Here is a 25153-nt window from a genome sequence, read left to right as displayed (position 1 = left end):
TGTGCATAGAGCCCATTCACCCTTTTGGTGCAGTGATGTATGGCAAGCCAACAGGAATAAAAATTCTGTCTTTTTAAAATTTTCTTTACATTATCTGTAAGTGTCAAAATGTTTTAAATACACTACAAAGGTCTTGGCAGCTCCAATAGACCTTCATAAAAATTACTTAAGTTATAAACAATATTTAATTAGAATAAAGGTTTAGCTCACTTATGCCCATTAGTCAAGTACATTAGCCACCAGTTTTCAAGAAGAGGTTACAGATATGTTTAATACCATTAGTTTGACACCATAAAATAGAACAAGCAATTTAAGATAACTTCTAATGCACACCAAAACAACATTTTGGCATATAATACGAAAATGGTCTGAGAATCAATTAGGCAGTTTTTAATTTGGTAGCAAGGAAAATATTTTTGGATCAAAGCAGCTACTGAGAGTGGAGGACGTGTAAAAGAGGTCAAAGGCTACAACATTTGTAGTGACTGGTGTTTAGTACATTGCATTAATTCTACCTCACTAGAAATTAAATATGTCATGATCTGGCGAGATTGCTTTACCTTAATTTGTTATTTCTTTCACCTGCCTTTTTCTCTCCCGGCAGCAATTATCATTTATTCCTTTCACCTGTTTCCTTTGGTTTCTATTCTGTTCAGCTTGGGCATTCGGGGCCAGATCATTATTTTTTCTCTTAGTCTGTCTGTTCAGTTTTTGTCATGGTTCATGTCCTGGATCCTGGTGGCCAGTAGATTTTGTGTCTGTCTCATCTCCTGCTCATCCACTGTTCCTCCCCTGCTGAGTCCTCTGGGTTTTTGTCTCTTTACGCAGGGAGGTTCAGTTTTTATCCCAGTAAGCATGCCTCCAAGGTGGAGACCAGTTTAAAGGTCCTGCTCAAATTCTGGTTCCATGTCCTGTCTCTACTACTCTCTTCCACTGAGCCTGTCCGTCTGCACCTGCTCCTGTCTGCTCCTGTGCGTGTCCACCTGGTCATGCCTCGGGACTCTGTTTGGACTCTGAACCAGCCTGGAGACCTAGGATGCATGGAAGCCTGGATGCTGTCTTTTCTGTCTGTTCCTGCCTGTCCTGTATCCCTGGCCTGGATCGGCTTCCTGCAAATCCACCGGAGCTGCAGCACTGGGGACACTCTGGGTGACTTGTGCCACGTCAGGCTTCAGTCCAGCGGCTGGATTGCACCCCTTTCCAGGGAGATGTACTGAACTGTTAAACCAGAGTGTCAGAGATTGGGCGGTGCACCGCCCCCCTCCTGCAGCATCCGTGAGCCACAGATCGTAGTTTCAGTTTTGTTTGTTTTTATTTGATAAACTTTTTTAACTTTCCCACTGACTGTCTCACCTTGAATACTGGGTCCATCTGTCGTGTTTTATGACAAAATAGGCACCATCACCAATAAACATTCTCAACTGATTAAGTAAAATTTTATAGTATAAAACATGCAACTCCCTCTGCATTTAAATCCTATGAAACACGTTCAAGACTGAATGTTTTATATATTAAACATATTATTGCTTAATACTATACCATAATTAAGGTCCAGTCATTTTGTTTAAAAATAAAACTGGTTGTCCTGATATATGGGCTTTAGGTAGAGTGAATTTAAGAACATCAATGAAGTTAGTACCCTTCTTTCACTGTGGCTATGTGACTGTGTCTAAAATCACTGTGAGCTGAGGGGTTATTTTGAAGCTAGGGAGGTGTTGTAAAGTAGTGCAGGTAAAGTACTGCGGGCCTCATTTGTTTTTAAGCTGTTAGTCTCCTTTACCAAACAAGGGGAGATACAATAGGCATAAAGGATAAAAAGGCCAATCTTATATTTTCCAAGACGAAGGTTTTAATAATCAAAAAGACCGTTGAGAAAATTACCATTTGGATGGATGAGCAGCACACTAAAAGCTAATCTGAAAAATGTAGAATAAAAAGATGATAGTTTTGTTATGATCTTACTTTCTGGACCTGTTTTTCTATTTAGTTTTTATTTTTAGTGTTCTCAAGTCTGCTTTGTTTTGTTTTGTGTTGTTCTCTAGATTTACATCTTAGTTTTGCTCTTCATGGCTATCTCTTTTTCCTACATAATTGGTATTGTTTGTTGTCTGGTCTAGTTTCAGTTTATTATTTATCCTTAAGTCATGTTTTCCACAGCCTTGGTTGTTTTCAGTCAATCCTCCTATCTTATAGTTTTTCCCCTTGGTCATTCCTTATTTTGTAATTTGTTTTATTCCCTTTTAGCCTTATTGAAGTTCTTTCGAGTTAGCTTTAGATCCTGATGTTTCCCCAGGTTATTCTTTGCTGCCCCCTAGTGTCCCTTCCTTTCCCCTTAGCTCCTTCTAGTTACTGTCTAAACCTGCTCCCTATCAGCTAATTAGTCCTCCCAGTGTATCTGTCTCCCTTATATACACCTTCTCAGTTGCTCTTGGATTTATTCCTCCCTAGTGTCTCTTAGGTTTTTTTGTTTCTTAAGTTTCTTGTTGATCAGCTCTGGACTAAAGATTTTGTATTTTACTTCTTCATTAAATTTTGAAATACATCATCTCTCCCTCTTTAGCTCTGCATTTGGGTCCACATCTAACATCCACTATACTTGACAAGTTTTATTTTTTTTTTCTAGGTTACTATAATGCATGGGACCTGTTGTGATTTCTGCTGTCTGCCCAAAAATCCTGAGGGAAAATGTCTGGCCAGCAGTTTGTGACTTTGAGCCCAATCATTTTTTGTTTATCACTGCAGGAAAATGAAATTGAAAGGCTAAAGGTTAAATAATTTGAAATTTAGAAACAGTTTAACCAAAGATTGGATGGGAAACTGATTAAGATGTTTTGTCACATCAACTTAAACATTCAAATTATGCTCAAAGACAAAAAAGTTAAATTAATTCTGCAAGGATAGTCAAGTCACGATTCCACTGGCTGTTAAAGGGACCTCCTGATAGCAGTTAGTGGCCAAAGATTTTACAAACAAGTTTAAGGTGGGAGAAAATTGCTTACACAGACAAAGGTCAGTTTGTATGGCATTTTTCTACAGTAACCTAAGAAGCAACATCTTTATTTTGTTATTTAATAAGGTTATTGCTGAAACATTGAGGTTTAAAAACTTTTTCAAACTTTTTAGATAAGTGAAATATCTTTTTCTAAGTCTTATTATGTGATAGAAGATGTATTTAAGGCTTAACTGATTTCCAGTATAGTACTAATAATTTATTTAATACTTAATATTAAAAGTATGCATGTTTTTTTTATCAATACAACTATGAATAATTTCTTAGATATAACACTAAAACTTGTTAATTCTTCTGTAGACAGAAAATTAAAGTTATAACTATAATGAAGAGTTAATCCGGTGTTACTTTGTATTCTTTGCCTCTGTACGAATAAAAATAATTCAAGAAATGCATACTCATATTCAATGCATACGTCTTCTCTGGTTGAGTCACGATCTTACTTTTATTGTAAAAATTATTTTCAGTAAATGAATAGCATAAATCGATATGTGAAATAAATGAATAGAAATCTAAATTTACAGACCACAATAGAACCCCAGGCCAGGAGGTCATTGCCAAAAGTCTAAAGTAAATGCTAATTGCTGTCAGAGGGAGTTTGTTTATTTGAACAAGAGAAAACCTTCAGTCCTGCTGTGAAAAATCTCTTTAGTTAATTCTCCATTGTGAGCAGAGCCTTATTCAAGGCTGAAAACCTGTTAAAAAGAGAAAGCTCCTCTTTCTCTTTTTTTTGGAAAATTTATTGAATATATTATATTTAAAGTTATAAACCCAATTCTAAATATTGTATTGAAAGGAAAGTGAATTGTGGAAAAACGTGAAGGTTGTTTTTGTGCATTTTATAAAACAGCAAATGGTCCTTGAGGAAATTTCATGCTGTAAAAAGTGAGATTCTTGCCTGTTGAATCCCAGCTAAAACAGCACAAGGCAACAAAACGTAAGCAGTCTACGACTTACAGCATTGATTCCAAAACTTGGGGCCATGGATTAACAATTGGGATGCTACAGTAGATAAAAATAAACTAAACATTATTTAGGTTTTGGTATATAAAGCTACAAAATCTTACTTGGAAAGAGACAAAATAAAATAGATTAATGATGTTTCTATAAAACCTACTAATCCCTGTCCTCAAAACCTCAACCCAACCGTGACAGCTTGCCTGATAAGCAGTTAAACATAATACTTTAGCAGGTAGCCTTACTAACTTGCACAAAAAACAGGAAATAATATTTAAAAATTTTCAACATAAAGACATAAAAAGTACTAAATTTGTTAAGTATTTATTCAATACTTTTTACTAAAGGGCACATACTAAAAAAAATAATCCAAGATGCCAATAATGACATTATAACTTAATTAATTAGTTTTATATTTTAACAGAAACTGTGGCTTTTTAATTAAAAGTACATTAAACATGTAAACTGTGGGATATCCATCACATGCTATAATCCCGTCTCATAGCAGCCAATAATAATGACACAATAATTCAAGCTACTACATTTACCTGCTTTCTTTTTTTTTTTTTAGCTTATTAGCAATAAATTGATTTGACGGCATAAAACCAGGAAGCATGCCTTATCTTTAAGCTAATTATCATTAATCAAACTCTTTGATTATCCTTTTAGCTTACCTGTTCTTTCTGGAGTAAACATATAAGCAATCCCAAAGCTCCTCAGTGGTTATTAAGTGGATTGATTTTTCAGCAAAAAGTAATGACCATTGTGAACACTCACAGGCCCCTGCTCATGCTTCGGAGATCAATAAAGCCCTGCTGCAGGTCATAATTAAACAGCAATAAAATGCTGGATAGCATGAGTGTGAAGTTCAATCCTTAGATACTTGTGTTTAGAGTTGCTAGAATGGACTTGGGGTGAATAGAAGGCTATTACTGCAGTGTATAGAAAATAAATTCCCTAATCTCCTCTGTTTGCCTTCACCAAAAGCAGCTTGCTCATCTTTCACTAATGTAGCCTCCATGATGAATCCCCAGGTGGGTCTTGAGTTTCATTTTCCTGCAGTCTAATGCCACCATAAGCTTATTACTGTTCAAACTTATGGCAAAATGGGACAAAATGTGTCATTCCCATATGTCTTGGTTTCAAATATTTGTTCAAGTTTTCCTTCTGAAAATAATTTAATTAAGAACTTTTGCAACTTTTAGCCCCATTAATTCAGACCTTTAGGGTTTCATTAGTTTTTAATATGACAGACCTAAACAAATTAGCGGAAAATGGATGAAAGGTAATGATTTTGTGTGAAATAAAAGTGTAAAAGGTGTATCCCTTATATGAGTTATAACAAACTTGAAACAGCACCAGAATTTTAGACCAATGCCTTATGTTAGGATTAGTCCTCCACAGCGGGAACACATTTGTTTGTATGAACAGTTCTAGCATGAGGCTAATTGAAATTTGTGGATTAGGTAAACTGTGAAACCCTCAAGCAGAATGAGCACTTTTGCTGCATATTATTTTTGCAGGTATTTTTATTCAAATTAAAATGTAAAAACAGTGATGCTTAGATCTGAAAAGACAGTTTTCACATTAAGAACATGAATTGATCAAATTAGGAGACCTATATATAGCATATAAGGTAGAAGGGATGGATTCAAAGATGATGTTCTTTGTCTCCAATAATATATTTCGACCTTGGTAAGAAGCATGAGATTAATGTTGACTTTTTAACCAAACATATGAAAGCAGTAAAGTTTCATGAAAAATCAAATATCTTAAATTATTCAGGATTGAGAGAAACAGAGGCTAATGCTAAAATCTCTATCGAGGCAGTTTTTTCCCCCTGTATCCTAATTAAAAAACATTATAAACAATGTATGAAATGAATTATTAACAAAAGTGTGACAGCAACATAAAAACAGACCATTTTCTTCCAGTAACAGGTTTTACCTTTCAGCTATCTCTAAAATGTAGCTAAAAGTAAGTCCAACAGAGCAGCAGCCTGGAGAGGAGATTGCCCTGCAGAATAATTACAGGTAATTGCTTTTAGACTGATATGAATAAATAGAAATCAGGAAAACAAACCTCTGAACATAATTCATATTGTGTGCACCCCATAGGTTTGTCTTACTGATGTAATATTCCAGAATCGTCTCTTTAAATCAGCTTACTAGGGGCAAGGACAAACAGAAATCTACATTTGTGCACAAAACCATTAGAACTTATGGGGAAAAAAAAACAACAAATTTTTGGGATAAACCAGTGTTTTGTAGGACACAAAGGAAAAGGCAAAGGCTGGAAATCCATGATAAAAAGAGATAAAAAATGATACATAATTATAAGGGAATAGCCAGACAGGCTGGTGGCAACAATAAAAGATTTAATACTGCCAGTGGTAACCAAAAACTACTTATAATGGGGAACTTTATTGGTACAATGCTAAAAAATGCTACAAAATGAGTTATTGAGCAGATGAGAAGCAGCTAGGGAGTGGAGAAGGTTGAGAGACTTGGGAAAGGTGTTGGGTAAAGTTAGGAACACAAAAACAATCAATACGCTTCTAAAATCCATCCATCTTCTACCATCATGTAGACTGGTGTGTATCTCCAGCAGTCTTTTGGTGAAAGCTATGAAGTAAAACTGATGATATGGAACTATTGAAGTAATCCTCATAGTTAAAGAAATAAAGTGAAACATTATCAGCCAGCATTATAAACAATTATTGTGTCACCCTAATCTCAGCAGTGCTCCCTGCAGCTGTTCATTGCTATGGAAATGACTTATGAAGAAAGGAAGTTGGGAAAAGGTTTTGTTTTTAAAAAGAGGAAGTGACTAAGTATGCACCTAGCACCTCTATGCAATCAAAGAGAAAATCAAAGTGTTTGTTCAAAGATATTTGAATATTAAATTGACGTATCATGTATCATACTTAAGCACATTTGTGAAAATTTCAAAAACAAAAGGACAAACAATAGTTTTGAGAGGATAGTGAACAAAGCCATTCAAGAGTTCAGAAGCACTAAGGCTAAAGTTAGTTGTTCCTGTCAGGATTGGGTAGTGGTTTGTGGACGCAAATGCAGAGGCAGGGAGGCAGAGGTGAGTTTCTTGTAGATTTAATGAAGTGTTTTCAAACAACTGAGGTAGGAATCCAAAAATCCAAAAATAAAAACATGAAAACAAAGTCAAACAAACCAGAAACCATGGAGACATCTGGGGAAAACAATCACGAGGTGGAAGACTCAGTGAGACGGAGTTGGAGGAAGTTAGATAGGGAACCAGCACTCAAGAACTGCACAGAGAGAGTATTTATGGGAGTTTGAAACAAAGAGAGGGCTAACGAGCAGATTGGGAGCAGGTGTGAACAGAGCAGAAAAGGAAAGGAGCTAGGGGAAAAGGAGAACACAAGAGGGCAGCAGAGGGCAACAAATAAAAACCTGGAAACTGAAAATAACCAGAAAACACAACAAAATAAGAATTAAAACACTAAAACTAGAAAACATGGAGCAAAGTAAAACTGAAATACTCAAAAGAAAACATAACAGAACCAAGACTGTGACACATCCACTTTGAGCAGACACTCTACACACACTGTATGTGAATTTATATGTTGCTCAACAACAGGGTGGTTTAGCTATAAAGGTCTATTAACGAGTGCCAAGAGCAATATATTTTTATATTTTCTCAGTGTTGGCATTTCACTATTGGCTAAGCTCCAACCAATATAAATAGATTTTAAGCCTATTATATTTGGAGATAAGAACAGTGCAATCCTAAAGGAAAAGGCTGTAAAAGACTTAATACTGAAGAACCTAAACATACAGCCAGAGCTGCTATAGAACATGTTTGATCAAAGCATGTTCATGTGTTCTAATGGCAAAAATACATTAATATGGCAAGAAAATCTAATCTGCCAATACACAACGGTTTTCTTTTCATGGTGCTGCTTTTTAAAAAAAGTGTTTCCCCACTAACATTTATATGGTTTTCATTATGAGAAAAACATTGGGTGCATCAGCTCTTTTTCTGAGTCAATAGGATAGGAAATAACACACAACCTTTTCTCCAAATGTACAAATAAGTTAGTTTCCTTGGGTATGAGTTAATCTTGCTACCCTCTGGTACTTTCTTAGCGGTGAAAATACCGCAGATCATTTCCCTTTACAAACTACTTGTGTCATGCTGTCTCCATCACTCAGTGTCCATACGTGCCCTTTGTTTTCTTCTAGGCCGGCATCAGAATCTGCTCCTCGGTGCTTTGTGGAACAAGAACTGTTATAGACAAGCTTTCCAAAGAAATCAATGCGTTCAATAAAGTGCATTATGGGCTTATAGTGAAGAATGGCCCCATAATGTTTCTAACAATTGACCTAAAACGTTGCCTTGGTATTGCCTCTCCATCATAATTGCTATCCCAACACCTTTATTTTCCACTTCATTTTCTCTTCATCTATAGCCTCTCCTTTTCTAACGACTAAAACATAGTTATTTGTGCTTGTCGCTTTAGGAAGGGCGAGAGTTATTATTAGAGTCCTATAGCTGGATGGATTTAGATGTATGGATTTAAATAAGATAACATTTTCCTATTCAGATTGTCACCATTTGGCATTTTAATCACTGGCAATTGATCATTGTTAATCTCTAAGGTGAGAGGAAAAACGATAGTGTGAAGCATTGTTTCCATGGTAGCCACGCACTTTGTTTTCCAGCATAAAACACACAAACGCATTCATATTCTATGGGGTTTACAGTCAACCTTTCACAGGATTTTTTCCCCAGGTAATGATCTCTTATCCTGCAGAAAAAAAAAACAAGTATCTAATGTGACTAAATAAATGCTTATTTATTATTTTCACTTTGACATTTCCTCTGAGCAATGCTCTGCAAAGTGTTTAAAATAAAATGAACGCTGAATATCTTTGTTTTTATTATATAAACATACAGTAATTACTGTTTAAATACAAATACCATAGTATGAGCTTTGCACAAGCACCACTATTTATTTGGGTTTTTTTTTATGGAGGATTTTTATAATAGATCAATAATGTGTTTTTATGAATCAAGAAAATAAACTACGAAGAGAAAAAGAGGGAGGGAAACAACCAAGCCATGAGTAGTGCTCAGGGCGGTGGTGTCGTTGCAAAGTCAACAAGCTAAAAGTGGTGGCATCTGCATAACTAAGGGACCAGAGAGTTTCCTGCTGTCTCAATTCCACAAAGAAGTGAAAATTAATTAAAGTCAAAAAACATGACATGTTGAAGCTTCTCTTAATGAAATGCATCTCTTGCTTAGAAATCTGCAGTGTTAAATGGTAACAGTAAAATTTACTATGAAATCACAGCACCATTATCTTGTTGATAAACAGATTTTTTTTGTCTTATTCAGGAACATTTTTATTTATTTATTTGTTTTAAATGATCTTGCTAATTAAGAAATAATAACAGTTTTATCTATTTTTGTAAAAAAGTATCTTGTTAACTCAGAAAAAAACAGATCAATTTCTTTTCTTTATTCTGGGTACATGCAATATACTTCCTTAGATCCCTAGTATTCACTGCTAGGGTTTTTTTGGGCTCAATTCTTGAGGCTGATATCACTTTTTTTCTTCTATTTACATAATGAAAATGACATTTGATAACAGATATTACAAAGTTCTCGATTTAAGCAGAAAGAGACATAAAAAAATAAAAGATAAAATTAACAATGAAACTTAGGGAGTATAGAAGTGTCCGCCTTACGCAATCGCAAGGCAAGGCTGCTGAGTGCATTAATGAATCGACCAACGCATGCATGTGTCGGCCGATATAAACACTAATAATGGCCAAATTAATCAACTGGCTGATACAGCTGTCTATTTCTACTTTTAACCCAACATATAAATTGCGATTTTCGCTGGAAGACATACAGTGGCATGTCATCACCCTGAATACAGCACAATATCCCCACATTAAAACATGGTGTTGGCAGCATCATGCCAGGCTTGTCAAAGGTTATTAGAAGAGGAATGGAGGGTTGGTGTGATAGAACTCTCCTCTGTGTAAATATAATAAACATTTCTTAAATTACTATTTTAGAAATTCAGAACGTAAATAAACTTAATTTGAGGGTTGGCTTTACTTGATTTAGTCCAGGTGAAATTAATTTAAATACTTCACCTGTTTTTATTGACAATTTACTCCTAATAGAATACAAAATCCTTTTATTTTCCTACAATGGGGAAATTCTGGTAATCACTGAATGACCAGCTGTAAAACAATAAATGTAGAATAAATTTTAAGAATTATTTATAATATATTATCACCTACCGGTAGTTTGATGGGTTTTCTATGTTTATTATCATTAACATTAACAACACACTTATTATGCAATGTGCTAATCTGGGTTTATCAAATCTCTGCTGTCATGTTCTATCTAACAGCATAAAAAACAAGATATTACAAACATTAGCAAGAAGTCAGTGGAATAAATGATTAACTGGAGTAATTGTAACAATATTTTAAATTCAGGACATTGTGTCTATTTTCCCAGACTGAACCAAATGTTAACCAGCAGCCCTAAACATAACAAGTTGTCTGTGTGAGGTGGCTTCATGCTTTGTTTCCTCTGGTGCTCACTGAGATGCAGTGACAGAGAGGACAAGCACTGAAACGAAACAGAAACTGCTGGACTCACTCTGAGTCCCACTAGAGGGGCACGCAGCAGCCTGGGTCTGCTTTTGCACATCAGAGTGTGATTATTTGTGAGTGTGTGTGTAATAAAAGGCTGCTCTTCACTGAGCCCCATGGTGACCCGAGGGATGTAGAGATGCCATGTCTTCCAGAGACATGTTGTTCTCTGTTGTCAAGGTTGATTAGTTGCAGGATGAATCCAATTTCTTTTTCTTCCCGCTTCACTTCTTAGATCAGACTTCAATTGTCTTTGTTCTCCATCAGCTTTTACTCACTGGTTTCCTGTGGCATCTCAATCACACCTCAAATCCACCATCTTTTTTTTTTCTCCCAAACAACCCGAAACCTACAGAGATTATGAAATATTAAATAACTAGAACTGGAAGTTATAGTTCATTAATAGGTCATTCTAATCAAGGGTAAAACTAATTAATTATTATCTATTAAATGATTATAACTGTAATTTGCTTATTGACCAGGGTTCTTAGTCTCTCACAAAGGATGGACTTCTGATCCAGCTGTTTAAAATCCAGTTGACTTTCACCAATTTAGTAATTTAGATTATGTAAATTAGCAAAGTTATTAATCACCAACCAAATAAATGATTAGGATGCTACTGAAAGAAGAATGAATCCAGCCTGAGTGATAAATCGTTCATCGTATAAAATAACACAATAGACCAACAGTACCTCTATCAGCCACTGTATTATTATATCTAATAACTACGCAAATAACGAAAATAAGCACAAGTTTTTAAGGAAATAAAAGGGGAAAAGGGTTTTAAAAGTCTGTTCAAGGGTCTCTGGGCAATGTTCAAGTTGTGTCTTTTAAAATAGCAGGAGATAAATGTGATTAAACCGTGACGCAGGGATGTTAAATCAGGTCATGGAGTTTCATTTGGTTTTAGGGTGAGAGATGCTCCTTTGCGGTTAGATTTAGGTTACCAGAACTGGATTTGCTCTCTGTCTCTGCATCAGCAGGCTGTTTCAGGGATCACTGTTTTAAACTTCTTTGAACCTCTGAATTGTAGGAAAGGTAGTCTGACTTGATCTAAGAAACACAGGCCTCTCCAGAGGGATTTGGTCGCTACTTATCATAGCTTTTAGCTGAGAAGCGCATAGACTAGGCCTTTTGCAGCCCAGGGCCACTGGCATCAGGAAGTTAAACGGGAAGTAGCTTGTTTTAAAACCTGTGGGTGTGCAGAGGGCAGAAAATGCATTGATAGTGTCTGGAAGGTCAGCCTCCATTCCAGTTTTAAATCTTTAAAAACCTCCAGCAGGTATTCTTTCATTATTGAGAAAAGGTTCATTGCATGCTGGTGCCACCACCGTGTTTCCCTGATGGGAGTGATTACAGTGTTCTTATTTTTTTTTGAGCAAGTTAACCCAAAATTTCAGTTTTAGCTCAATCCCGGTCATTGTGTCTCTAACGTGACATCCAGTAATTTCCAAAATACAAAAATGACCATCTTCTTGTTATACTTCTTTTTTCCCATACATTCCAAATCTTATAAAGATTTAGTACTTATCCTACCTACATCTCCTACATTACCTGAACTTTTCCCCGATATATATGTAAAAAGAGTGATTCCTGGACTTTAATTTCAGAAGATGAAACCAAAAAGCTTCCAGACCGTCTGTTATTAAATATAAAAATAAGCCTTCAGTAAGATGGCAGCGGTCCTAAAGACTGATAAAAGTTTGACGCATTTCAGCATAAGCCCTCTCCAGAGAGTCAAGCAGCTCGCTTTGAATTAGCAGTCCATTAAAGCGAGTGCTCTGCCTGTAGTGAAACCTCCATTAAATGGATTCCAACCCTTAAAAACTTAACACCTGAGTCTCTTGTTAACATAGAAGAGCAGAAGGCTTCTCTCATAGTGCACAGCTGTAGCCAAAGACAAGAGAGTAAACACAGCAGATAACACCCACAGAAAAAAAGAACTCGCTATAAATCTAAATATAACATTAACCTCAAAAAACTGTTTTGATGCCTGGAAGGTTCTGGGTTACAGTTAACGAATCCATAAAGATTCCCCTTGGTTTACTTTTATTTTTCTATCTCCTTGTCTAATGGATAGGAGTAGAGTCAATCTAAAATGCATTTCATGTAGCATGTCTAGTGATTGAATAATTAGCATTACGGTTGAAAACTGAAATTGATGCTCTACTTATGTATTATATAAACATCCCTTGGTCCTACCTATAAAGAAATCCTTGCATGACATCCAACATTTTCATTTTCTAACACAATAACATCAATGTTCCTATAGTATTATTAACATATACTATAACATGTGGAGTTCTTACACTAGCAAATCATCTCCAAAAGGACGGCTGATTTGATCTGTTTGACACCCTGACAAAGCTTTATGTCAAAACGCATCAGAAAGGGTTTGGTCTTTAGGTTGATTGCTATGTTAATAAATCACAATCTCTGCTAAAGGTCAGAAATGAAATTACACAGATTGACTAGGTTAACCTATTAGGTGACTTCTGAGAGCAAATGGTTGCATCAGAGTTAATAGGGTTGTCAGTTTAGGGTTGAATATCAAGATACTAAACAATAAAAGTACAATGCCAAATGGAGAAGTACTAAACCAAAGCAGTTTTAAATGTTCTATTTTTTAAAACACAATTTGAATATCTGTTTAATTGAAAACTACAGTTTTACATCTGGTTATACTGTTGATCAACAAGGCTGGATAAAAGCATTGCCGTCATACTTTTCAGAACATCCAGTCTTAAAATCATGCATGAATATGTTAGTTTATTTTAAGATGGAAAGCTTTACACTTTATCTATATATTTATAAGTGTTTATCTGGGCAAAAATGCAGTGTTGACTCATTTATGTAAAAGGAAATCCGTGGCAGGGTTTCGACAAAAACCTACATTTTCAATTGCTACTTCAACACAATAATATAAACAGGTAAATCTAAAAAAAAATTAAATTTTAGTTTGAGCTATGTAAGTAAATTTGGATCACTGACTGATTCAGATTTTAGCTGGTGCAGTAGACAAAAAGCTATACATGGTTGCAAACCCAAAATGTTGTACAAGGTGCTCTGTTGGAATAGGACCAAATGTGACTTGTTTGGCCTACAGACAAAACCCTTCATGTGGTTGAAAAGAAACTTTGCATCACCCCAATGCTGCGGTACAGCACAACCCTCTAGGCGGTGCTTTTCCTCCAGGATTGCAGGAGGATGGTGGAAGGTGAAGAGAAGTAAACAAAGGATAGGCTAATTCCAGAAAAACAACTTGTTAGAGACTGCAAAAACTTCAGGTTCGCCTTCCAGTTATATGTCAACATAAAGTTTCCCTTACAATAATGATATACAAACCCTCCTATCTCTGTGGCTGATGAAGTCTAATTTAAAACAGGACTGCAATAACTTTGCAAAGTTTTTTTACTCAGCAAATACAAGGTAATAGAAAAGCAGTCTGCATATCAATACCAACACCGGTACCAATACTGTCTCCAGTTAAAATAAACTCAACTGTTCATCAGATAATCTCCTATTCATCTTGTCTTGATGTTTTACCCACAAGTTTTATTTCTTTGGGTAAAAAAAATATCTATTATACATTATTTAAAAAAAGATAATAATACATTGTTTTATTCATGATGAAAAGTTCTTACACCAGCCCCCTGTAGCTCAGAGAATATACTTTAAAATCATTTTGTTATTCTATAAATCACTGAATGGATCAGCACCTCAATACATAACAGATTTATTGTCAGTGTATCAACCTCCTAGACCACTCTGGAGTTGTTTTGGTTCAGGGGAACCTTAATAAAGTTCAGCTAAGAAATAACTTGTCCATTCTGTCTGACTTAAGACTGAGCAAGAAGAACAGGATGAAACATAGTTTTTATTCTTATTTCTTCCTATTAGTTAATCTATTGACAGAAAACTATCTTGTTTGTTGCACTTGACCTAAAATTTATTATAAATGACTTAAACTGCCTTTAAACCACTTCAGACTTGACTTGAATATGATACCAAACAACTTAATAAATGACTTGGACTTGTTACTAAAAGACCTTTGGCCTGGCATGGATTTGGCCCACAAAGACTAGACTGGACTTTGATATAGCATGCAGCAACTGGACATAACTGAACCCTTAAAGACTTGAAACTTGAATGGAACTATTCCAAGAATAAAAAAAAAAAAAAGATCCTGACTTAGACTGGTTGTTTAAAGACTTGGGGCTTAGCTTGGATTTGGAGCTAAAAGAAAACCATGTAATTGCCCCTTTTGACTTTAGACTTCACCATACTTAACACTCATAAGCCTGGCACTTGGCTTTGACTTGCTACCCAAATGACTTGTGAAGATATCTGAAAATAAGATCTAAAAAATTTGAACTTGTATTTACACCTTTTAATTTGAAAAGAAAAGTACAGTTCCGCTGCCTCCACATATTCTCAAGCAATAGCTTCTTTTGACATGAAGGATAGGAAAATATTTTGAATACAATTTTATACCTTCTTATATCTTGTCTCCTATAGAAAAATCTTAACTGTTTTCTGTGTTTGGTATCTGCAGATCCAAGCCTCAGCAATTTTGTAAAATAACTACAAAAATAGTAATATATGAACTTTATTGATCTCCCATTGGAGAAATTTACCTCTGTATTTAACCCCTCCCCTTGGGGAGCAGTGGGCTGCCATTGTGGGGTGCCCGGGGAGCAGTGTGGGGTTAAGGGTCTTGCTCAGAGAGCCAGAGTGGCAGTCTGAGGGAGTAGGTCTTGAACTCAGAACTTCAGGATTCCAAGCTGTATGCCCTAACCACTAGGCCACCACTCCCACAGGCGAATATTCTGATTAATCAATCTGTAATGAGAGTAATGATGTATTTTAGGAGAATTAGAGCAGAATCAGTTAAATCTAGAAAATTTCGCTAAAGTTTAAATTTTTTGGAACTTTCTTCTATGTGTGTAGAAGTGAGCCTGAACTGGTTTTATTAAAGCTATTGTAGCACAGAAGGAAATTTAATTCAAACTAAAAGTAAGTTTTTTCCCTGCATTTTGACACACTATGCAATTAGATGAGATATAATAACAAGCTTTGGTTGAAGCTTTTGGTTAGCTGAAAAAAATTTTGTAGGCTGTAAAACAGACTAACAAAGGTGAAAAACCTCTCTACAAATACCAGAATCAGACCACCCTACGGTTCCCCACTACTGCTCTTACTGTGTGACTGACAGGTCAGCTCAATCCCTCTGGGACTGCAGCAGGAAAGTAAATGATTTAATGTTCCTCCTGTAGGAAGGAGGTCATTGCTCCACAGGAGGAGGACATGAACAGCCTAATCAGGCTCGCTGCAGATGAAATCAAATGGATGGAAAAGAGAACTGCAGTCTGGAAGCTCAGGGTTATGGCCCTGTCAAATGTGTGTTGATAAGAACACAGGCTGAGGTAGCCTCTGTGGACTCCTCTAGTATGGTAAACAGAGTTTAATTTCTTGGACATATTAATTCCCATCAAATGACTGTATGTGAATATATCACCATCCTAAATGGAGATAATGAAGCAGTTTTACTTTAGATAAATGATTAACTGTCTCTTCCTTAAAGAAAACATCCTCTATGCGGTTGTGTCCAAAACCCTAGATCATCATAGCTAAATGATTATAGTCCCAATGCACTGACATCTCTGGTACCAGTGCTTTGAGCGCACAGTTAAAAGGGCTATACTTTCTCAATTACAGCATCTCCTACACCACCCACAGTCTGCAAGGGGAGGATGCTGTTCTCACCATGCTGTAATTACTCTGGTTCCATCTTAAAAGACCAAAACTTCATGCACACAAAATCAAAAGACTCCTGCTTTTAGGAAGCTTCAGTTTTTCTCCTCACATTCATTACCAGAGCAGATAGAGACTGTCTCAAGTTACAAATATCTGGCCATAGGTTTTGAAGTGGGATTTCTGGGCAGACTTTTTTATAGCTCCAAGGCTCAGCAGGGATTGTACTTTATAAAGAAACTGAGGTCGTTTAGAGTTAAAAACGCCTTAATACAGCTTTTGTTATATTCTTGTGATGTTATACAAGAATATAACATCACACAGTGATGTTATATTCTTTTTTTCATAAAAATCCAGTTATTAATATCAAATTGCTTGATGTATAAAAGTACCATGTTTATCATTTTAAAAAATCAACCTTCTTCCATGGCCATCTTATTTCCGGATATGCAAATTCTGTTAAATAAACATAGGATCAAGAGAGAGGGCAAAGAACACTATCAAAACATGTTGTTCAAGGAAGGAATGGTGGAAGTTCCATGCCTGTGTATGCTTCAACCTTGTGAAATACAACTGGAGAAGACCAGGCACTGTGCTAAGGGCCAGAGGGAGCTTTACAGCATCTGACAGCAGGAGTGCCAATAAGAAAAGCATTCCCTATTAGTGGAATTACTCCTCTGTGAGATCAATAAAGTCTATCTTATCTTATCTTAGCTTATCTTATCTTAATACAGGAATTTTAGGTACTGAACAAATGTGTGATGTTAGGTATTTTGAATACATTATCCCGAATATATGTCATCTTGACAGAGACACAGATTCTAATAATGACAGCGTTAACAAAAACACAGATACACTATAACTCTGCAGGTGATGCCATTTGGCTTTGTTAGACAGAGTCCTATTCAGACAACAAGCCAATCAATTCATTGAGTATTTTTGGAGTAGCAATGCCAAAAAAGCTGTTAGGTATAATGTTAAAATGAATTCCAGCACCTCAGTAAGGACATAAGCACATTATGTAGCTTTCAAGATGACTTAAGCGATATCCATTTTCCTAATAAGCTTTAGAGCCATTGTCTCCTTACCTCCTCCGCTCTCTTTCTCCTCTTCCTCGATGCTGTTCTTGATGCTGTCGTACTCCTCATCTATGTTCTGGTTGCCTCGGATCTGGCTGAGCACCCGGCGTGCCTTCTGGGTCAACCCGCACTGGATCAGCCAACGAGGGCTCTCAGGCAGGAAGAGGAATCCGATGAACTGGAGCAAACCAGGAAGCACAGACAGACCCAGCATGTACCTAAAGATGGAGGGAACATGCAGAATGTGCTGTAAATGATTTGATTAAAAATGGAGGATTGACTTTATATAAAGCAATTGGCGTGAGGTGGGGAAATTGAACAACAGCAGAATTACGGTTCATTAAATAATCTGGCTAAAAAACTAATAAAGCAATTCAGATTTCATTTAGTTGACTCCCTTAGCATTTAAGCTAAACTGTTTTTAAAGGTGTGTGCTGTCTAATGCATTCATACTAAAATTTGTCACAGAAATTAGTTTGGTGCATGGAGACGGAAATGAAAAACGTTACAAACGTCTCAAAATACTCTACACAAAAGCAATGCAGATGTAATGCAAGAATGCACACAGCATTTTAGACATTGGATATTCAAACAGGGATAGTAAATTAATTTTGAATTCAAGGACTAGTATCAGAATTCCTGGATAAAAGAGTTTTTTACTTGTGTTAGTGGATTTGGAGTCGACACATGACCAAAATCATGATAGGTCCTGGAGTAGGTTAAGTTCAAATGCTGAGTGGGGTTGGAAAAAATACACCATTCATTAACAAGAATTAAAATATAGAGTAGTTACAAGATAAATAGATTAGAATAAAGAAAATATATAAGGGTTTTTATTTTTTCAGTGAGTCAGGAAACATTTATAAGTCTAAACTCATATTTCCCCTAAAAGCCATTATCATGCATGAATCACACCAATCAGCAGCACCTTTCTGTACGACTTCCACCCTACAGTACCTATCAGACCGACGTCTGAAGCAATCCTTTTTTAAAAAAGGACTAAAGGTAGTAATCCTGGAGGCTTTAAAACTGCAATGAGTCTGACAACAGTAAAAAAAATGCAAATGGAGTAAGAAAAATAAAAAGATTGTGTGGAATCATGTTTTCCCTTGGCCTGTTTGTGAGATAAAATGTTTAAAGTGTGCCTTTTCTCTGCCTGAATAGAGTGATTATTTAGAAGCCTGAGAAGAAGAAGTTTCCTCCCTAGTTTAGATAAGACTGTCCTCACTGTGTTCAAGGTTCTCATGTCCTGTTTCTGGTCTGAATGGGAAACAGTTGTCTGAAATATTTATCTGACTAAATTTATGTCCTTGATGAACTGAAGAAACAATGTTCATGCGTGTGGAGTCTCTTTATATGCAGGGGTGTGATGCTACCACCCAAGACCCACACTAACAGTTTCAGCTGTTTGTGTCATTCTCCTCTTCCTTGCATATCAACTCTCAGTGTTCATTTTTACTTCACAATTGATAAAAAAAAGAACAGATGAAACAGGACAAATGGTGGAAAGTGGTATCTACCAATTGCAAAGAATGGTTGATGTTGGAAAAATGACAAGCTGTTCTGTGAGTATGTTGACAGTTAAAATGAGGCAATATTTATGAGAACTTAAAGAGAGAACAAGCATATATCAGACTATACAACATCTTAAAGATGGATGGATCCTTTCTGAATTTTATCCAATCATAAAATCACTTTGCTTTTCTTTTCTTGTAATTTATAGGTAGAACGTTGGAACGCAGCTCTCATAGTTACAGCAATCCATCTAAGCTTACTTTAAATATATGCAGAAAAAGTATCTGTGTAAAATTCTCTGTGGAAGTTTCTAAGTATTATTTGAAAGACTGAAAATGTTAGGTCTGGATGTCTGACCTCCATCCATCACGCCGCATGTAGCTGAAAGCGCCGTCAATGAGGCTGGCAGTGAACTGCCCCCCAGTGATGAAGAGAGTGTTAACAGTCACTAGCTGACCCCTGAGGTGGGGCGGAGAGGCTTCAGCGATGTACACGGGCACCGTCATGGAGGCGATACCTACAGAAGAGGAAATAAAGCAGAGGCAATGATTAAAGAAAAAACAGTTAAGAAACATGATGAGCTAAGGAATTGTTTCTGTTTAATCACAAAAGAACTGAGCATTCACCAGTAGAACATGAGATTCAGCGTTTACTGGATCAGTGTTTTGTTTTGTGGGGTTTTAAAATGATGAGTTGTTTGATGTCAAAAGTTTAGATCTGGTTCATCTGTTTCCTTTGGATATTTCTGTTCCAATAAGTGCTTGCAGACAAACTCTTAATTGGAAACATTTTAAGCTGATTTTTAAACTGAAGCTGAAGTTGCTCATTTCCTCCAACATATTGTCATTTCCACCTTAAATTAATACCTGTATTAAAAAAAATCTTTAATCATCAAAGTTAATTGGGTTTTTCCTTAGACATATACAGATTTTCAAGTTGTCCTGTACACAAACAGACAAACGCACACAAACTCTCCTAAAAAACATAAACTCCTTAGCAGAGGTAATAAATTCTTTAACATTTATGTTTCACTCATAATGTGTAGCTGAGTGAATAGAATATACTGCATTTTAAATTTTAAACTAGTTGATAAACTTTTCACTTATTTACCTTATACCCCATTTAGGATGCACCAATGATCCTAAATGGGGAGAAAACTTGAAAAAAAAAGTTTTCTTATTAAGATTATACACTGATGCATGCATACTCTCGCAGTATCTGGTCGATGGTCACATAACCCCCCTGGAACAATCTGTCTGCCCCTGATGCGCCTGACGATGTGCAATAAGACTGATACTCTCTGCTGCAGGCTCCTGATAGGCTCTATTAATAGAGAGCCAGCGCTTCCCTCAACCTCCCCAGCTCCTCCCCCCCTTCTACCTCCTGCCAACACCCTGCCCTAAACTGCCGCCATGACTACGTGGCTACCCGTTGCTATGGAGACCTCTTGCAGCAGGGGAACCAGCCACACTGTCTCCAAGCTTGCACCACACTGTGGCAGCTCTGGGAAGGCAAATCACTAACCAGGAAAAAGGGATTTTTATACTTTTTTTTTTGTGTGAAGGAAAAAAAGCCTTAATGTAAGCAAAACATCAAAAATAATTTAGTCAAACAAGTAATATCCCCAATTGGTGGTGCTAGTTTTAGCTTGGTGTTTAGTTAGATCAAAGCAGGGGCCATAATAACATTGTTTTAGGATTTCCAACTTGTTATCAATCCTTGTTAATGTCTGATGGCGGATATCCGAGATGCAGATCATTATCGGAATCTAATTAAACACTATAGCACAAAGCCTGTCTGCGCAGGCCAACAAGAAATCTGCTCATAAGGATTTAAAAAGACAGCTCAACATAAGAGACAGAGAATCCAACTAAAGTAAGGGGAATATATTTCTATATGGATAAATTATCAAACCCTAAACTTCATGGCTGGGTGTCCAGTCACCTTTTAAATCTCTGGAGGAGTTTGGGTCCACACTTCCTTGGTCATCTTCGGAGTTGTTGGAGGATGAAAGTTATGTTTAGGGTCATAAAACAGCATCCACTTAGACTGAACTCCAGATTTAAATCTAACCACAGTTAAATGAGTAAAAAATTTTTTGGATTTATTTGTTATACCTAAAATCCTTACAAAGGGAGAGAAGTTGTCAATTAATCCACATGAGCTTTAGTTACAGGTAAGAAATTTAGGTCCAGGTTGAATGGAGGGAGAGAGAGATGAGAATAAAAAAGTGTTTTTGTTGTTGTGCACTGGGATATTAAAGTTTGATACACAGAGCTATCCTGCCTTTTTTATAGTAACCATAAAAAAGCTAATCCTAATATACCAATATTTCAGAAACGGCCAAATAACATACATACAATCTAAAGGTAAAAGCTCACTATACACCTTTATCAGGGCTTGTTAATAAATGTAAAGGTTGTGGTATATATTTTATAGAAGGTGAATGCATACAATAGAAAGACAGAAAAAATGTAGAAAAAATGTCTCATTTGTTTTTATCAGCCTCTATCTGATGGCTTCATTGCGTTTCTCTCCTCCTTAGCTGCAACTCATTTCCTCAGATTAGCTTCCCTCGTTTCTTTGTCATTCTCCTTCCCTACATCTGTATTTATGCCTTGATTGATATTTAATTCTTCCATTTACCTCTCATTCTCCATCATATAGTGTTTACTTCCTCGTTGTACAGGCTGTTCTCTACAAACCATGCTATATGTTGAACGTTTTCTGTTGTTAAATTATTCAATTTAATTTCACTTTAGTCCATCACACAAACCCTTACTCATTGACAGAAATACCAATTACCAACTTTATTTATGAAGCACTTTATGCACCGGACAGGACCAAACTGCTGTACATAATCATAGAATACAATAAATTATAAAATAGAAAAAAAACGAGTGTAAAAATACATATTATTATACAAAGAGAATAAAACAAAGTAAAACCTTTCAAATTGTGCCAAAAGAAGAGACCTGTCTTATGCTCAGAGGCAGATCATTCCACAGATTAGGAGCTGCCACAGAAAAAGCACGGTCAGAAGAAATAATATGATGATTTTTAAAATTTTTATATACATAACATTGTTCACTATAAATCTCAGATCCCTTAACATGACTAATTAATCAGCCAATAAGGTGGAAGTAACTTTGGCAATTAGCTATCCAGACATGCTGACTAGGGTTCATTAAGCTGGGGCCAGTGTCTTAAAATCTTACATTGTACCGCAAGGACAAAAGAAAACACTATCCTGTGTATTAAGTTGCTGTGTTTGTTGTTTTTGAATATTTAAATATGCTGCTGTTCTATGATTGGGGGATGCCTGAGACTGCTAATTCTTTATCTGAGGTGGAAGACAGATTTTTGGAGGGTGCTGCTTACTTTCCAGCATTAATCCTCTGCCTTTACCAACTATGCCTTAGTTAGAACACCTGTTCGATGTGTGGATTCCAGATTTCTGCTTCTTTTCTTAATTGGAAGATAAATTATTCTGTTATTTTTGTTAATCTGGTCATCTCGTGTACTTGAGATTTTTTTTGTTAGTTATATTGGCTCACCCTAAAATTTCTAGTTAAAATAGGTTGTAAACCTGTAAAACTAATTTGCATACTAAATAATTCATCTTAAAATTTGAACCTTGTTTCTATGGCTACTTGAGGTCTGAGAGATAGATCTGTTCATTACGGTCTAGAAACCCATAGAACACACACACACATTTATATAAATAAGACTAAACCAGATTTCTGATGCTTTATTCTTATTCAATATTCTGGTTTCTTATATTAGATTTTAATATGAATTTATAAAGAAACAGATTGTTTGAAGTTAGCATTAAAATACATTAATGAAGACGCCTCAATTGCTAAAGAGGCTTTCGAAGCATCCGATGCTGGTCCAACAGATTCACTAACCTCCTCTTCCCCACACCCATTAGACAGCTGAACTGTTGAGAAAACTCTAAATAATGTCAAACATGACAACACAGAACCAAAACACTGCAAAATTGCAACATATATATTTAATGCTCTGAACTTCCATATCAATGTGTTGTTGTTTTTTTTGCACCATGTCTTTTTTCTCCCACATAGTTTACATTTGATCCCTGCTGCACTTTAAGAAATGGCAATGTCATGAGAGCTGTACAAAACTAAATTTTGTTTGGTATACACTGTGGTTATACAAAATCGAAATAAAAGTTAAATTCTAAGTTAATCTTTTAGTAGCTTACAAAGCTATGTCATCATCTGGGCTTTCTGAGTGAATGTTAACTTTAGCGTAAGACTATTATACATGTTTTCTGAAAAAAAAAAGTATTTATATTTATTAGAACAATTATGAATAATTTTTAATACCAACTGACCAAAAAATATGGGAAGATAGATCAGATTTCTAATTTTCTTCTGACACAATGTCATTAAATAATCAGGGGTAAGCTGTGCAAAGAGCCATTTTGCATATCAATGTCATCCAAAGCTAGGTATACATCAAGAAAAAGTTTTCCCAAAATGCCAACAAGTGTAAAGACAACAGGAAACAGTGATTTGGATTTCATTTGCCTTCATATTTCTTGTTTTTTTTCTACCCTTCTTTAGCTTTGAGTTACCAGCATGTTCCCATCCAAGCCTTGTCTGCATTTATAAACAGCCCATTTGTCTGCTGGTGTGACAGTACAGCTGATATTGTTGTTAGATTTGGTAGGTGACAAATCATCTCTATAGCAAATCCTGCTACAGGTGGTGGCAGGGGAAATATGCTTGATTGTAAAGATAATGCTTGTCGACAGTAGAGACAATAAATTGTTTGCAGGTTCATTCCTTTTTGTTGACTGTAAAAAATAAGAGTTATCAGCTCACAGCCTTTAGAGTCTAGCTTTACCTTATCAGTTTATAGTGACTAAAGCTAATGTGGTTTGACTTTTATCGTCAGTATTTAGGACATGACTGGTGGTGGAAAAGATAATAAAAGTTACGGTCTGAGTTTGAGGACGACCGATGCAGCAGGCACATTGTGAATACATATAAGCAGCAAAGATAATAAAAATATTGCTGAGATTAAGGGGAACTACATGAAGCAAAGGTACTGTAGGTTCAGTTAGGGCAAACAAAGAACAGGTTTGGATCATGATATCAAGTCTCTTTCCTTCCATCTGTGGGATGATAACAAACATCCCAATGAGTCCATTAACGACCCTTGCAGGGTGAATAGTACGAGCAACAAAACAGAACAAAAACTGTTCCGGAGGTGGTTCTATAGAGGCATAAAGTGCAGAAAGATGGCGATGGTAAGGTAAGAACTTCATAGGCTAGTGATTAAGATTCATGGAGAATACATAGATAACAATGCTAGAAGGTCTTTAAAGTAGCTCAGAAAGCTGGTACCCACAGAGGAGTTCAGGAACAATCAACCTGGAGAACTCAAGTCCTAAAACAAAAACTGGTTGACACTGAGGAATGAGAAATTTCACCTGGACACCCCCTTTAGAGGCTTCAGGAATCGGGGAGTCAGGCGGCAGCAGCATTTTGAGGCCAGGATAAGGCTTAGGTGTTGCCAGACAGTGGGAAACAGGTTCTAGGACCCGGAGCCTGCATGAAGCAGGTTTAGCGACACTGGGCACAAAATCTGTTTTGGCCGCTGTATCGGCCAGTGAGCAGGATCCCTCATTGAACTCCAGCCATGTAGCTCTGAAGCAGACTGGAGGCGTGTTGGTGCGGGAGTTTTCTAAACCATGTGAAGGAGGTCCGAAGTGTCTACCTGCATGGCAAGCAGTTTGTTCCCTTTGCTTGGATGGCGCACCTCTTTCAGGGGGAGAGTAAAGGTAATTAGATAGGTGGAATCACCAGATTATTTCTTTCATATCGTAGAGTTAACCAAGACCAAAGCAACAGCAAGACATCTGCATGCGTATCTTAAATGGATATTTGAATGAAAAGGCTGACGGTTACAGTACAAACAGGGAGCCAGGTTTTAAGCAACAGACGACAGAAGAACAAAGAGACAAAGAACTGGAACACCTGCAGATAATTACTGTAAAGTTGTTTTCAAAAGTAATGTTAAGATAAAAAAAAAGGCAAAGAAAATAGCTTACATAAAGCATGATTAGTGGATTAGTGAGAGAAATTAGCTTTAGGTCAATAAAATCTTAAACAACACTTTTATATATATATATATATATATATATA

At 36.3% G+C, this 25153-nt stretch overlaps 1 protein-coding gene across 1 annotated transcript in view; it reads right to left on the bottom strand.

The window, feature by feature from the left end:
* Positions 1 to 25153, bottom strand: part of LOC107099078 (proton myo-inositol cotransporter-like) — an 84936-nt gene that overhangs the window by 49545 nt on the left and 10238 nt on the right. Inside the window, exons 2-3 of the mRNA XM_015397050.1 lie at positions 19332 to 19491; positions 17469 to 17677 (exon numbers count right to left, since the gene is read on the bottom strand). Of these exons, the coding sequence (XP_015252536.1) occupies positions 17469 to 17677; positions 19332 to 19491 (369 nt within the window). The remainder of the gene's footprint in view (positions 1 to 17468; positions 17678 to 19331; positions 19492 to 25153) is intronic.

The sequence above is a fragment of the Cyprinodon variegatus genome, unplaced genomic scaffold (assembly GCF_000732505.1).
Source record: "Cyprinodon variegatus isolate N-32 unplaced genomic scaffold, C_variegatus-1.0 Scaffold28, whole genome shotgun sequence".
NCBI lineage: Eukaryota > Metazoa > Chordata > Actinopteri > Cyprinodontiformes > Cyprinodontidae > Cyprinodon > Cyprinodon variegatus.
The sequence above is the reverse complement of the archived record's forward strand: the minus strand, read 5'-3'. Positions and strand labels throughout refer to the sequence as shown.